The sequence below is a fragment of the Aulonocara sp. 'chitande type north' Nkhata Bay genome, linkage group LG2 (assembly GCF_057382095.1).
Source record: "Aulonocara sp. 'chitande type north' Nkhata Bay isolate Kocher_YH1m ecotype deep benthic linkage group LG2, A_spYH_male_GT1.1, whole genome shotgun sequence".
NCBI lineage: Eukaryota > Metazoa > Chordata > Actinopteri > Cichliformes > Cichlidae > Aulonocara > Aulonocara sp. 'chitande type north' Nkhata Bay.
In genome coordinates, this window is record NC_141345.1 from 30,486,329 (window position 1) to 30,502,152 (window position 15,824).

The 15,824-nt window shown below is 39.9% G+C and overlaps 1 protein-coding gene across 1 annotated transcript; it reads left to right on the forward strand.

Annotated features, from left to right (window-relative positions):
* The first annotated feature begins 2,471 nt into the window (after positions 1-2,471).
* On the forward strand, positions 2,472-9,479 carry hopx (HOP homeobox). The gene is made up of 2 exons (XM_086264128.1): positions 2,472-2,785; positions 9,197-9,479. Exons 1-2 carry the CDS (start codon positions 2,636-2,638, stop codon positions 9,272-9,274), a joined length of 228 nt encoding a protein of 75 aa, XP_086120254.1. The 5' UTR covers positions 2,472-2,635; the 3' UTR covers positions 9,275-9,479.
* The last annotated feature ends 6,345 nt before the right edge of the window (positions 9,480-15,824 follow it).

Here is a 15,824-nt window from a genome sequence, read left to right on the forward strand (position 1 = left end):
TCAACTCGGGCGCTGTAAGGACGCAGTCGAGGATCGCTTGGATGCGAGCCATCTCCTCCAGACACTCGGTGAGAGCTGAATCTGCTGGGTCCATGACTGGTCAGGTCGTTCTGTCACAGTCTGGCGAGGGCAGACTGTATGAATTGAAAAAGGACCCAAAATGCAGACTCCAAGGAACAGGGAACAAAACTTGAATGTTAACAAAAAGCGAGCCGTTTAATATGGCTGGTAAAAAAGGTACAAACAAAGGGCAAGGCAAACTGAAGCAAAATTAACACAAACCTAAACTGGGAAATCTAAACAAACAATAAGGAAAAACCTAGACAAGAAACTTGGAAGCATGGCATAGGAAACATGGCGTGGACAACAGACGACCTGACAATCACACACTGAAAACAGAGGACTTAAATACACAGGAGGTGATTAGGGGAAGTGGCAACACCTGGGGAAACACCTGGCACACATGAACATAATGACGTCACAGTGGGAGAGTAAAACTGAACACGATGAACACAGAAACGCCAGACCTCTTCACAATAAAACAGGAAACAGAGTGAGATATAGACATGACAACCTGAACTTGACAACATAAGCCACAGACATGAAATACATGAAAAGCAGGGGAGACTTAACATGGTGGAAGCACGAGGGGGAAATAATAACTAGAAACACTTAAGCATGATAACAAATGAACTTAGGAACCTGAAGGGCTTACATAAACTAAAACATCAAAAATGAACTAAAACTCAAAACACTGGGTCATAAGACCCAGGATCGTGACACTCAGAAAAGTAAAAAATAGTGAGATATCTTGCAGAGGGATGCAGCAGTCTCAAAATTGCAAAGCTTCTGAAGCGTGATCATCGAACAATCAAGCGTTTCATTCAAAATAGTCAACAGGGTCGCAAGAAGCGTGTGGAAAAACCAAGGCGCAAAATAATTGCCCATGAACTGAGAAAAGTCAAGCGTGCAGCTGTCAAGATGCCACTTGCCACCAGTTTGGCCATATTTCAGAGCTGCAACATCACTGGAGTGCCCAAAAGCACAAGGTGTGCAATACTCAGAGACATGGCCAAGGTAAGAAAGGCTGAAAGACGACCACCACTGAACAAGACACACAAGCTGAAACGTCAAGACTGGGCCAAGAAATATCTCAAGACTGCTTTTTCTAAGGTTCTATGGACTGATGAAATGAGAGTGAGTCTTGATGGGCCAGATGGATGGGCCCGTGGCTGGATTGGTAAAGGCAGAGAGCTCCAGTCCGACTCAGACGCCAGCAAGGTGGAGGTGGAGTACTGGTTTGGGCTGGTATCATCAAAGATGAGCTTGTGGGGCCTTTTCGGGTTGAGGATGGAGTCAAGCTCAACTCCCAGTCCTACTGCCAGTTTCTGGAAGACACCTTCTTCAAGCAGTGGTACAGGAAGAAGTCTGCATCCTTCAAGAAAAACATGATTTTCATGCAGGACAATGCTCCATCACACGCGTCCAAGTACTCCACAGCGTGGCTGGCAAGAAAGGGTATAAAAGAAGAAAAACTAATGACATGGCCACCTTGTTCACCTGATCTGAACCCCATTGAGAACCTGTGGTCCATCATCAAATGTGAGATTTACAAGGAGGGAAAACAGTACACCTCTCTGAACAGTGTCTGGGAGGCTGTGATTGCTGCTGCACGCAATGTTGATGGTGAACAGATCAAAACACTGACAGAATCCATGGATGGCAGGCTTTTGAGTGTCCTTGCAAAGAAAGGTGGCTATATTGGTTGCTGATTTGTTTTTGTTTTGTTTTTGAATGTCAGAAATGTATATTTGTGAATGTGGAGATGTTATATTGGTTTCACTGGTAAAAATAAATAATTGAAATGGGTATATATTTGTTTTTTGTTAAGTTGCCTAATAATTATGCACAGTAATAGTCACCTGCACACACAGATATCCCCCTAAAATAGCTAAAACTAAAAAAACATTCAGCTTTGATATTAATGAGTTTTTTGGGTTCATTGAGAACATGGTTGTTGTTCAATAATAAAATTATTCCTCAAAAATACAACTTGCCTAATAATTCTGCACTCCCTGTATGATTGTTGGGAGCAGTTCTGATTGTACAGTCAGACAGTTGCAGGGAGGAAGGACCTGCCGAAACGCTCCTTCATGCATCGAGGATGCAGCAGTCTGTCACTGAAGGAGCTCTGCGGTTCAGCAGCAATCACATGCATGGGGTGGGAGACTCTGTCTATCAGAGATGTTATTTTGGCCAGGGAAGAGTTATAATCCAGAACTGTGTTGTTTGCACAATATTCTGAAAAAGCTTTTTGTTTTTCCTGGTGTTGACATGTTGCAAAGCCCATTCAGTGGGCCGGTAGGCGGGTTCTAGCCCGTGGGCCTCATGTTTGACACCCCTGGTGTAACATTTGTATTTCTCCGCCTCCCTTGTTCAGGGAAGGGCTCTGCTCTGTTGACAGTTGTAAACCCAGCGCTCACATACTCACACACCCACACTGCTCACAGACTCCCGCCGAGCTGTAAGTACGCGCTGCTTCATCTCTGCGTCCTCTGCGCGCACATCTGAGCTCCAAATCAGGACCGAAGCAAGAACCCGCCGGAACCACTGGCGAGCAGGAGGAGACTGGAATATGGGTTCTAACGCAATGGACAGTATGAACCTGTCTCAGGATCAGATTGCTATCCTGGAGGAGAATTTCAACAAAGTCAGCAAGCATCCGGACGGCACGACGCTCATGCTGATCGCGGCGGAGTGCGGACTGTCAGAGGAGGAAACACAAGTGAGTAAAACCGAAAAAACTCCCGCAGCCTCTCTTTACTGTCGTTGTGAGCGGGAATGCTTTAAAACAGTGTGGAGTTCAGTTTTCCCGATGTTACTGATCTGGGAGGCTTATCGATAAGGAGCTGTTTAAACGATAGTGTTGAGCAAACATAGGACACCTTTAAGTTATTATCTCCATGGAGATCACCGTGACAGGCCTGTGGAGACTGACAGTGGTGATTATTGTTATTCAAGCATTTAATAATAGTCATTATCTTATAACATAAACTGGAAACATTTTAATAGGAAAAAGTATAAAAAATACCTGCATTCCAACTTCTACTAAAAATGTACTTTTAATATTTAAATACTGTTCAAGGCTGAAAAACGCCTGTTGATAAAAAGCATTAGTCTTTTATCATAATACTTTTTCCTATAGTAGGAAGTACTTTGTTTCATTCTGAGATGTATTAAAGTCGTACTTTATTGAATGTACTTTCCGTTTGTGCGGTTTTCAGAAGTTTAACTTTACTCAGAGATGTTGAGTCTGTAAATCTGACTTCCTTTACAGCTTTACTAGTGTTTGAGTAAATCCTGTCAGAGGCTCAGTCAGGTGACCTTTGAGGAAATAATCATGCAGTGTCTAAGAAATAAGACTTTGAATTTGTGGGGCAGCTCCGCTGACACCGAACAGAGCGCTCAGTGTTTCTGTTTACATCACAGTGTGATGAAATAATCCTCATCTGAGTGTAAACCAACAGTGACCACAGCTGATCAGCAGTGGAGCAACTCCAAGTTGTCTTTCCTGATGAAGTCACCCCAGAGTCAGGGGGGTCAGCTATTGTTAACACTCATAACACTGATTCATCTGCGCAGGGTGACTTTCAGAGGAGCCCTGGGATCAAACAGTGAGGGCGGGACTGCTGCGTCTGTTTCAGATGATATCATTTCTGGTGATGTGGTCGCTGCTCATACCTGTGCCAGATTAGCGTGTGTGTTCAGATGTTAGAAATGCGTCTTCTCTGGCTTACATTTCAGATATCAGCACAAAATACATTTAAAATCAATGCTTCAACGTCAATAAATGCTTTTTATAATATAAATCTTCTTTAATCATAATCAGTTAGCTTTTCAAACAAAAATGCAAACCATTTCCTGGTTTTTGCTACTTTTAATTTGTTTCTGCTGTGTAGAAAAACCCCCTGAATATCATAGTGGCTATGGGTGTTTCACAGGAATGTTTGACACCTCACTGACAAAACAAATGCGTTATTTAAGGGATAATTACTAAAGCCTGACTGATATTGAATTTTTAAGACCTATACTGATATTTTTGGTTAAAAAAAACCCCCTGATATTCTGATGTATTGCCTGATAATTTTTTCTTATAGAGACATAGAGTTATAGAGCTTTTCTTTTATTTAACTATCACTCTGCATAAATCTGTTCACTGCCCTCTGGTGAGCAAACTATGCAACATCAGCACTGATAACATGGTTGAAGGGTGTTTCTCCCGTCTGTTCTTTACTTTTTAAATGTTCATTATAAACATCAATACTAACAATAGCTAATATTGGCCCACAGTATTGGCCCATTGATAAATCAAGTTGGGCTTTAATAATGCCTAACCCATCAATTATACATTTCTTTGCAGTATAACTTACTGTCTAATATTTTTATGATCTTTTAATTTCATCTTCAGGTACCCCAAATTTGAGCTAGACCTTGTTACTTACAACATTTTTAATAATTTTGCCAATACATACCCCTCACCGGTCTATAGAGCTCAGTGTAACGGTACCAAATCTCTTATTTATAGCCAGAAAATCCAAAGTTAAAATCTACTTTTTGCTTAATTATGTTAAGAATAGAAAACACACACCGTTTTTGTTTTTCATATTCAAGCAGCTTAATAAAGAGAATATTTGAATGAATTCTTGAAAATTTCCTTTTGGTACTGCCTCCATTCGGTCTCTGTCTCTGCTCCTTTCCACATGTACGCACTCCCGCCTTGACTGTATCTGAGGAATGCCGTAGCCTACTGTAAAGTCTGAGCATCTGTCACATCTGCAGCCAGATGTGAAGCTTCAGTGCTCTGATAACAACACAAAGTGCACTAAAGTAATGCAGGCACCTCCTCTTTGCAAGCAGCACTCTGAAGCTGCTATCCATGATGATGTTTTAACTTTGCAAACGGTGGGATGTTTCCTTTTAGAACAAGTTTCTTGTTCGTGATTTGGCTGGCAAATGACCTGGCTGTTTGCTTAGCTGTACTCAGCAGGAGGCGAGGCCCAACCTGTGGCTCTGTCATCTGAGCTGATGCAGCATCAGTTTCGTTTTGTAGGCAAATTTCTGCCCGTGTTTGTGTTTGTGTTTGTCAGGAGTGATAAAGCTGAAGACATGGCATGTACATTAACAGTTCATGTATGACAGATTTGTGCATCCTGCCATTTTTTCTGCTGTAACCCAACAAACCAGTCCCAGAAGATTTTTCTGGACTGCAGTAACACAAGCGCAGCAAAAAAATGAAACAAAAACCCCCAAACTGAACTCAAGTGATTTGAAACAGCTTTTTAAACCAAGGATCATTCTCACTCCCACCTCATCACAACTCAGTTTTAGGTTTAAACACAATTTGACAAAAACAAATAGCCAAAGCAACAATCAGTGATGCCAGAAGATGCTGTCATTTAATGTCTCTGTTACTTGCTGTGCCGAAAAAAAGTAAAACAAATATGAAGAGGCAAGAAAAATAATATTAGTCAATTATTTAATCACACACAAAGAAAACATTCCCATGGGCCCTTTTTATAAAATAAACTAACTTAAAATGTTGGCACGACAATCAGTTTGGTCTTTCCTGCTTTTTAAATAATGTTGTTTATAAAGCCGTACTCATGTTGTTGCTGTGACATCAAGCAGAAACATGGAGCCATCAGGGTAGACTAATAAGCATTCATAGTCCTTTGAATCAAATGCTAAAAGCCAGTAAATATCTTTGGATAATGCACCAGGTGAGCAATCTTCATGAAAGATCTTGACAATCTCTGTTTGACTGTAAGCAGAGAAGAGTGTTATGAGTAATCAAATAGCTTGGAGGTGTGCAGGATGATTGGTAACAGTGTAGAAGCAGAAGACAATAGCCGTGTAAGTGGTTTTGTGTGTGTAATCCAGAAAAGCCAATGTGTTTTTGCCCCAGGATGGAATATAATGATCCCACCTGCGTCCTCCTGTTACATACAGGGGGTAATTTTTATTTAGCATAGGCCACATGAGGAGGTGATGATAGTGGGAAGAGTAGCGGGTTTGTCAGGAGGAGACTAGGAGATTTTTTTCTTTTTACCTTTTTTTCACCTGCTGGTTGGATTTAGGTTCTGCAAACTACTCAGTTAGGTTAGAGCACCCTAGACTCATCAGGTAAATTTAGGAAAACATTGTGGTTTGGATTAAAATCCACCTCTTCACATCATTAATGACATGTTGGGAGAGACACACTCCACCTCCACCTTGTATGTAAATGAACCACAACAGCTTTGGAAAAAATGGCATTGACCCACATCCCCAGCCTGGAGAAACAGACACTCCAGGAATCTATGCAAGTGCAAAGGTCGAAATGTCCTCCTACCTTTTAAATCCCAGATATGAATCTTTTTTTCCGAGTATGCAGAGAAAAGGCAAACACAGGTCTTCCTTTGTAACCAACTTCCACTTTAAAGGATTAGGTTTTGCACATTTAAAGGATTATTGCTAACAGTAGTAATTCAAGGATCCAGAAGTCTGCGAGAAAGTTTATTACAAACATCAAAACTAAAGAGTAACTCGAACTATCGCTTCATCCTGCAAGATGTGGACGATTTATGGCCTACGTTTCACTTTGGCAGTAGATCCTTGTGCATCTATTAGGAGATGTCCTTTATGGAAATAAAGTGAAGGAATTATAACCAAGAAAAGGTTGAACTACAGCAAACACATGTTGCTGCCAAGGCTAATAATCAGGCTATTCTGTATTTCCATTCAGTGCACACAAAGGTGCTTGGCCAACCTGACAGGGAAGCCCAGTCCAGGCAGGGTAATGTAAAGGTCTGGCCTCTCATCAAAAAGTACTGACTCAGTCTCCAGCTGATCTTTTTTTTGTGTCTGCCTTTCTTTCTCTTCCTGTCGACCCTCCTAAGCGTTTTGTATTTGTTAACAAAGCTTTCATTGGAGAAGGTTTAACTGAATGAACTCACCCCGGCTACCACTCCCTGTTCCACATTAACCTTTACAATGTTATGGGCTCCGTGCTGCATGTTTGAGCTCCTTTCAGTGAACTCTTTCTTTGTTTTCACTGCTGCAGGGCCAAGAGTCAAGTGTGAAAGACCGTCTTACGTAATCCACTTAAAGTCAACAGGAAAAAATGACATAAGCACCATTGTGTGGTTCAGCAGGATTACAAAAAGTGACAGCTTCCATTGAAAAGTGGGTGAAGAAAATTGCATTGTAATGGACTGGCTTTACAGACGGGATAGAGCGCGTACAGCCGAGTTCAGAGAATAGTTCTTGAATTTATTTAGTCTGATCATGTTTAAGTGCAATCCCAGATGACTCCAAATGGGAATCTTGTGTGTTTTCAGTACAAAATGAGGAAACCATCCCTCTCGCCAGGCACACGGCTCAAACACGGTCTGCATCCCTCCCCAGATTACATCAGCACTCTTGTGAATCCCAAGACAACATGAATTTTAAAACAGCAATGCAATGGGTCACGGGTGTGTGCGTGTGTGTGAAAGCACTCCGTGCAATCATCTTCTGGTCAGAGTTTTAGTGTAGCAGTTTTTGGCAGAGGGGTCAGAGAAACGGGCCATGACTACATGCTGTTAAAATTAGATGGAAACATTCGTTTTGTGCGGTTGCCCTGAAAAAACTTTGCTGTGGGGTCACTGCTCTGCCACGATGAGTCAGCGACCACATTAACATGCACTGAAAAGATGTGACTGTAGTGTGATTGTGAAGATAATGAGAGTCAGATGGAAAGGGGCTTTTGTTTAGTTCGGTGTTGGTTAATCATATTTCCATGTGGGGATTCTGTATGATGATTATGCTTTGGTCGCAAATAACAATTAATATTTACCTCTGATAATTTGAGTTAAGTTGCTTCCTGTGATGCTGTCCATAGACTGTATATAAAAGATGTCTGCAACAACCAGCTTCCTTATCATACACTTGTTAGTTATATCCTTTTTAAAGCTGTGAGTTTTGAAACTGGACATGACTGAGCAATGTCTTAATTTGACTGTGAGACCAAAGACAACATGTATATGATGCCTAGCTTACAAATTTTAATTAAAGTCCCTTCTTTTAATTAAATAAGAGCCACAAGCTAATATTAGCACACTGAAATGATATATTTTTTATTATGCTAACTTGGAAAACGTTACCAGGTCAATGTTAGCGTGATAAAATTTTAGATGGTAAATATTATTATTATTTATTTATTTATTTTTAAATTTACTTTTGCAAATGCTGTGATGGTAAAAAAAAAATAAAATAAGAATTTCGACCAGAATCGGGCTAGCCAGTTTTAGCTGAAGCGATAAATATTAAAATATTGATTTTATTACAATTTATTAAATTTATTGATTGTTAAAGATATATTAGGCTAACATTAACATGTACAAATGTTAAATATCAGCATGTTTTACTTTAGATTTTTTTTGTCACTTAATCTTAGGCTTTATGTCTGGCTAGGCTAGCTTGAGAGTCTGATGTAATATTCTGCACCATGTGGCAACACATAAAAATGTTGGCATGCTGAAATGATGAATACTGAACATTATATTAGGCTAAATTTAATAAGTGTTATTAAAAATGTAAATAGGCTAGATAGTAAACATTGACAGTTTAAGTTTCTATGCTAAGCCAGGCTAACTATATCTTTATGGTAAGCTAGGCTAGTCACGTCCAGACTCTAATGCCTTACTAAATCCACAGATAGGAGCTCAGTAGATTTAGGTGGTAGTGTCTCATGAGAAAAAAACAATTATTCTCTAAAGATATTAAATTATGTGATCCACCACTATATTTTTAACAGTCAAGTTTAAGTTTCACATACATATCATATTTCTTTAGCTCATGTGTCTTACTTGAACACACACAATGATAATAATACACACAAACTGGGTGATTAGATTACCAGTTTAAGAGACCCATAGAGTAATGTGCTCTAGTTGGTATTAGTAGTGGTTAGGTTATTGTCTACATGTAGGCTTGTAACCAGTAGCCTCAGGCTGAAAATGCATTTAAAGAAGCCTGTATTTAATTCTTGGAAATATGAGAAGTCCAAGAGTTACATCATCAATCTTGTGTTCAGGCTTTACATTAGTGAACAAAACCCCCTGCCACCTGTTCTAACCCCACCCATGGGTGTGTTTGTCCTGTTTGTTTCTTACAGAAATGGTTCACGCTACGTAACGCACAGTGGAGGCAGTCAGAGGGTCTTCCAGCTAAACAGGGATCTGTGCTGGACTGAGATTTTCCAACCACCTCTTTGGATGCAGGGAGCTACTTCCTTCTGGACGAACTGACTTCCCCTCCTATTCCTCACGTTTCCCTCTCTGTTCGTTTTTGTATCTTTGAAGCTGTTTTATCTTACAGAATGTGAAGGTTTTTGTGTGTTGCTGCCAATATATCTGCCATGGTTACAGAAATAAACATATTATTATTGTAAGTTAAAATGACTTGGAGTGTGTTTTGCAACTATTGTACATTTGGGAGTCACATTCACTGAGGGAGCCAGGTTATATAATGGTGGGCTGTGGTTTGAAAAGGATGGGGGCATTGTTTGGTTAGTGTACATGCAATTCTGTCAGCAGGGACCGGAGCTGGACGCAGAGCTGTTTATTCGACTATAAAAGATGTAAGGAAGCGCTGGGTTTACAATAGATGCTGCTGGCATCAGCTGCCACTATCCAGGAACTTCTGTGGACAAACATGGAACATTTCCATTAGTGAAAGAGGAGAAAAGAGGAGGGGGCAGGACATGACTGAAACAAGTCACACGGTGGGCTAAACAAATGCAGGTGATGTAATTTCATTGTTCAACCTCCTCCGCATAACTAAATGCAGTAAAAAGGATGTAAACTCACCAGAAAGTTGGAGCTTTAATCCTCAAAAAGGGTCCAAGCTGCCAGTAGTATATAATTTCACTTACTGTAAACAAGTCCCATTATAAAAAAACAAATCCAGTGCGGTTGGCATCACTGCCAAAAAAACCCCCCATCAGTGTTGTTGTACTACACACTTACGTTTAATTTACCTGAAAAAATATAAATTTTTAATTTGTTCTTCTCTGTAGAGCCTGTTATACATAGATTTCACAAAGTCTTTTTGCTTTGTTTTTGTTTTGCTGAATTAATTTTTACAATTAAAATAATTATCATGATCTTTAGTCTTTATTTTTAGTGAAATCTGGTATTGCTTTTTAGAATGTTATATAAAAAAAAGGATCACCCTGCAGATTTTTAGTTTAAAAAACCTTTGAATTCAAATTCACTTCTTTTCTGTCAGTCATTTACTTTTATGGGCATCTTTTTGGTTGTTGTTCTCAGACATCATGACAGAAATAATTACGGACATTCCTAATCCTAAATATCTTACAAGACACAGGACTTAAGCTCTTTACGACTCTTGTTTACAAAATGAATGATTTTTAGGTAAAGTATCTATTCATATAAGTGAAGACAGTCATGAAGCATCGTCTCCCAGGCTCCTCCATACAACAGAAAGCAGACCTGTATTTCTGTCAGCTTTCCTCAGATTTTTTTTTGTCAGACTAAGCGACTGAGCCCGCACTCATGTCACACACAGACATACCTTGACTCCATCGCTTTGCAGGGCAAAATCTAGCCACAAGCAGTGATATGTGATATATCGCTGGCTGTTGCTCATAAATAGATCGTTTCTCTTGGAAGGGGTGGTTGGGATTTTTAAGTGCCTCTTTAGCTTGCTTGGCATAGACTCAGCAACACCCAACCTCTCCTGACTGATGATGCACTTAAGGTGAGGGAGGCTGGTGTGCCTATTGCAACTGAAAGAACTGGACAGGGAACTTTTGTGATCCTGCCTTCAGAAAGCATCTTTTTTTCTCCTTTCTTGGGTGTTGGGTCATTTGCACTGGTATTTAATTATGATTAGACAACTAATTAACCTTCTTGCTGTCAAACAGAGCCCTTGATGCTCCCTTAGTTCACATTCCATCTTATTTACCGTCATCCAGCAAACTGTGCAAACAGACTTCAGTTCCCTTTAACAGAAGGGTTTAACTTAAAGGGAATTTAATCTGTAAAGTAAGCAGCAGTAAATTAGTAAATTTTTAAGCAGTTATATAATGCATTAATATCCAAAATATCCTGTGACACACCTGGCTTTGTCTCAAGGTACACCATTTGGGGGCCACAGCTCTGCAGTAGCCTGTAGTTAAGCTTAATATAGTGATGCCATGCAACCACGTTAACCTTTTCTCGTCATCGTATGAAAGCGCGTTAAAGTTATGAGATGACGCGAGTGAAAATGCACTATGCTACTGTATGAACAAATGCTGAGGAAAAACAACAGAGAAATCTCACGTCAGCTCCTTCTACATGATCAGGAGATGAGCAACCAAAACTGGTGCCCATTAGGTCCCCGAAGGTTCTTATCTATATCAGATGCTATGATGTCATTGTGTTGCCTAGCAAGCTCCTACAAACAAGTTAAAATCGCCTGTTTGTTGCAAAAAAACCTTTTAAAGACACTATCTCTACTTTTAAGATTAGGCTTAAAACTTTCCTTTTTGCTAAAGCATATAGTTAGGGCTGGACCAGGTGACCCTGAATCCTCCCTTAGTTATGCTGCAATAGACGTAGGCTGCCGGGGGATTCCCATGATGCACTGAGTTTTTCCTTTCCAGTCACCTTTCTCACTCACTATGTATTAATAGACCTCTCTGCATTGAATCATATCTGTTATTAACCTCTGTCTCTCTTCCACAGCATGTCTTTTATCCTGTCTTCCTTCTCTCACCCCAACCGGTCGCAGCAGATGGCCGCACCTCCCTGAGCCTGGTTCTGCCGGAGGTTTCTTCCTGTTAAAAGGGAGTTTTTCCTTCCCACTGTTGCCAAAGTGCTTGCTCATAGGGGGTCATATGATTGTTGGGTTTTTCTCTGTATCTATGAAGCGCCTTGAGGCGACTTTTGTTGTGATTTGGCGCTATATAAATAAAATTGAATTGAAAGCCATCTTATCATTTTCATCTCATGACAATAACTTCTATCAATTATATACACAAAACTTTCATTATACGTAAACTAAATTATGACATCATCATGTTGCCCAGCAACCACATAACAATGTAATAAAAAGCACAGGAAAAACAATACAGCAGCATGAGCATGTATTAGTACAATGACAATGAAAAAAATTAAATTTAAAGTCTACTCTGAGCATTAACTTACTTATGCTGCTGACGTTTTAGATATGAAAATGTGTTCTGAACTTATCTGAACTGAAAATTTGGTGTGAGAGAAAAGGAAAGGAGGTCTCCTGCCAAGAGGCCAGGAGCAAAAACCCTGATCGTGGGAACTTTCTGCAGAAACCAACACCGACCCAACAGGTAGTTCCACTGCTCATTAACACAGCTGCTTTTCATAGTTGATGTTTTAACTGGCACACTCGTGAATTATGACCTATTAGCGTTTACATTCACAATTATTGAGAGGCTTTAGAGGACTTGTCTAGAAATACAAAGCACACACACACACACGCACACACACACACACAGTGGTGGTGTCTGTTTCCTGAGCCTGGGGGTGTTTTCCTCTGTTCAACCAAGCGTAAAAAGAAAGAGAAAAAAGTCACACCCACCAAAGAAAAAACAAGCGCATTTTTTATAGTCCCTGTAGAAAACACACATTGTATCACAGACCCTGCTCCTCTTCGCCTCCTCATAAATCTCCATCTTATCTCACAGTTTGGATTGCTTAAAATTGTAAATTGGTTTCAGGAGATATATGTGGTTGACTTTTCTTTTCTTTACTGCCTATAACAGTACAAAAGTTCAGCAGGTTTGTTAGAAGATTCACCAGGTTTAAAGGGTTAATATGAGTAGTTAACCATAGTTACCTCATAGGGTTTGCTCTTGAAACTAAGCTGTGTAATTGGCCTGTCTGTGTTTCAATTTAGACGTGTTTAAAGCTACACTTTATTTACACGTTGGTGGCACCATGTGAACAAGGTGTATGGTGCATGTTGTAGGATATTTTCTCCATGTTCATTTTAGCACATGTTCAGTTTCCAACATCAGTTTGTGTTCCTTTAGTCTCTAATCTTCACTCTCTTCTTGTCTTTTCTCTAAAAAAAACATTGTGATGGTTTGAAAATAGGACACTTGCACCTGTTTCTATTCACACCGTGGCTGTGCAGAACAGTCGGTTTGTGGGTGACAATACTTTAGAACAGGGGTGTCAAACTCAAATACACAGTGGGCCAAAATTCGAAATGGAACAAAGTCGCGGGCTAACATTAATATTTATTGAAAAAAAAAATCTTCCTCCAGATATAAGAATGAATCTTTTCTTATGGACTCAAACAAGTTTAGCTGAAAAACTGAATATGGAACAAGCAAAGCTTAATACTAAACAATATATATATTAGCTGTATAATACCAGTAGGCCTGCTCTAATAGTAATTTGGTATGGCTTCGCGGGCCAAATGTAATTAGGCTGCGGGCCAAATTTGGCCCGCGGGCCAGAGTTTGACACCTATGCTTTAGAACTACTCAGCCAGCATGAGCAAGTGTTTGAGGTTATTCGTAACAGCAAACCAAAGATAATAAATAGACACAATCAGGCAGATCATAGACAATAATATAGTTTGTGTAGTTTTATAAAGTTGCGATTGTGAGAATCAGTTTGAGGTTTTTTCTCATACCCCATCACAGGACTCGATTTAGACATAAAGTTTTTTGGGTTCTGGGTTTCAGTTATTATGGTTGTAAGATGCTTGGGTATGTACTTGAACGTCCTCACATAGCCAAACAAGCATGCCTGTGTGTGCATGCACACAGGGTGGAGCAGGCAGCAGTCACTGTTGGTGTAACAGTGGCAATTTACAGCCATAATGTGAGAACTGCTCATCCAAATGGCTTGAAATTCATTACTATAATCACTTGTGTGACCAGTAATGCACAGGCAGACTTTATCTAAGGGAAATACCCACAGTGCATAGTGTTGTGATGTAAAACAGAGAGTTGTAGTGTGAGCTAAAAGTATCCGGTTGTTCAGTCTGACGTCACTAGCCGTGTCTGGGTCTAAACTCCGCTGCAGGTCCATATATCAAACGATCACTATGGCATTACTGAGAGTTGAAAAACTGTCTAAAGTCTTTCATCTTTAATAAAATGATCAGTGTTCTGCTCTACCAGGTGTAACAATTGAGTTTAACATCCAGGCATCCATGAAAACGGAATTTATGACATTTAACGGAGTTAGAAGTTAGCAGGGAGTTAGCTCGCTAGCTTCTATCTAAATACAATATAGCATGTCCTGACTGCGGGGTTTTGGAAACAAATTAAAACGTACAGCTCTGTTATCACTTCCAACATAAATGAAGACAGAAAACTAAACAGCAGTGACATTTGTAGGGTTACTGAAGTTGGGCTAGCTGGTATATAATGATGTGCTACGTGATCGCTAGTGACACAGCTATGTTAGCATAATATAAACAAGCTAACTTTATTTCCACTCGATAAATGTTAACGTGAGTGTTCTCGGTCAGGAACAAATGTAATCGCATGGCAGGATGCTGTAAAAGGACCAAACTTCAACCAGGAGAACAACTGAGATAATCCATCCACAATACGAGGTTAGTCATTCATATACTGCTGCATGGGCTGGGCTGTAGTTACATCCTAAGGTTTTAAAAACTGAGCTTAAATAAATGATTAGTGGTAATAAAAGCCGAGCGAGGTCAACAGTGATCACTGACTGTTTTAGGAGCTTTTTGAGATTAAACAGAAGAAAATACATAACATTGAACATGTTAACAACACAAAAGCCATATTAAACGCCGACTACTTTAGGCCCGGAAGTAGGATTCGTCACGTCATCACTTAACGACCGGATTTGCAGATCATAATAAGGAAAGCCAAAGGAATGCTGCACATTAGATAGAAATCACTTAGGTGAAAAAAAGGCATGAGGCATGTTGTGCAAAGCGCTTTGAGTGCTCAAGTAGAGTAAAAAAGTGTTATATGAGAAGTAAGGTAAAAGGCTGGTGGATGCTCGGATCACCCATAACCAGTGTTATACCAGGGGAGTAACAGAATACATGCACCGTCATGACGTATTTAGAATACAAAATATGAGTAACTGTATTCCGTTATAGTTACCGTTTAAAAAGGTGGTATGTAGAATACAGTTACTTTGTTGAAATAAAGGGATTACATGGCGGTCTTTTCCTGTTTCATATGTTCGACTATGCCCTCTCTATTTTTGGTAATTCCATACCGGTGGAAACCCAAACAAAACACGCATTAAGAGGCTCAAATCCCTGCAATCTCGCATCTCATAATGACGTGAAGAAATATTTTTTAAATTATTTAATATGAAGGCAATAGGCAGAGTGTTACAGGCATTGCTCAAAAGAATGTAGCCTCATGGGCCTCACTTAAGTAATCCAAAGTATTCAGAATACGTTACTCTCATTGAGTAACGTAACGGAATACGTTACAAAATACATTTTGAGGCATGTATTTTGTAATCTGTAGTGGAATACATTTGAAAAGTAACCTTCCCAACAATGCCCATAGGTTCCTTGGCATTAAAATACTCACAATACTAAGAAATATGTTTTGGTGCTGTAACACCAAACATATGTTCGAACACTTCATGAAGTCTCACATTCAGGATTCACCGCTGTGTACACAGGTAAAGTAATTTAAGTGTTTGAGGGCCGAGTGCTCAGGTTTGCTGGTCTGGGCCAAACACTTGCAGAAAAAAACATGAAGACTTCGGCTGATGTTGTAAAGGGTCAAAGGTCATGGA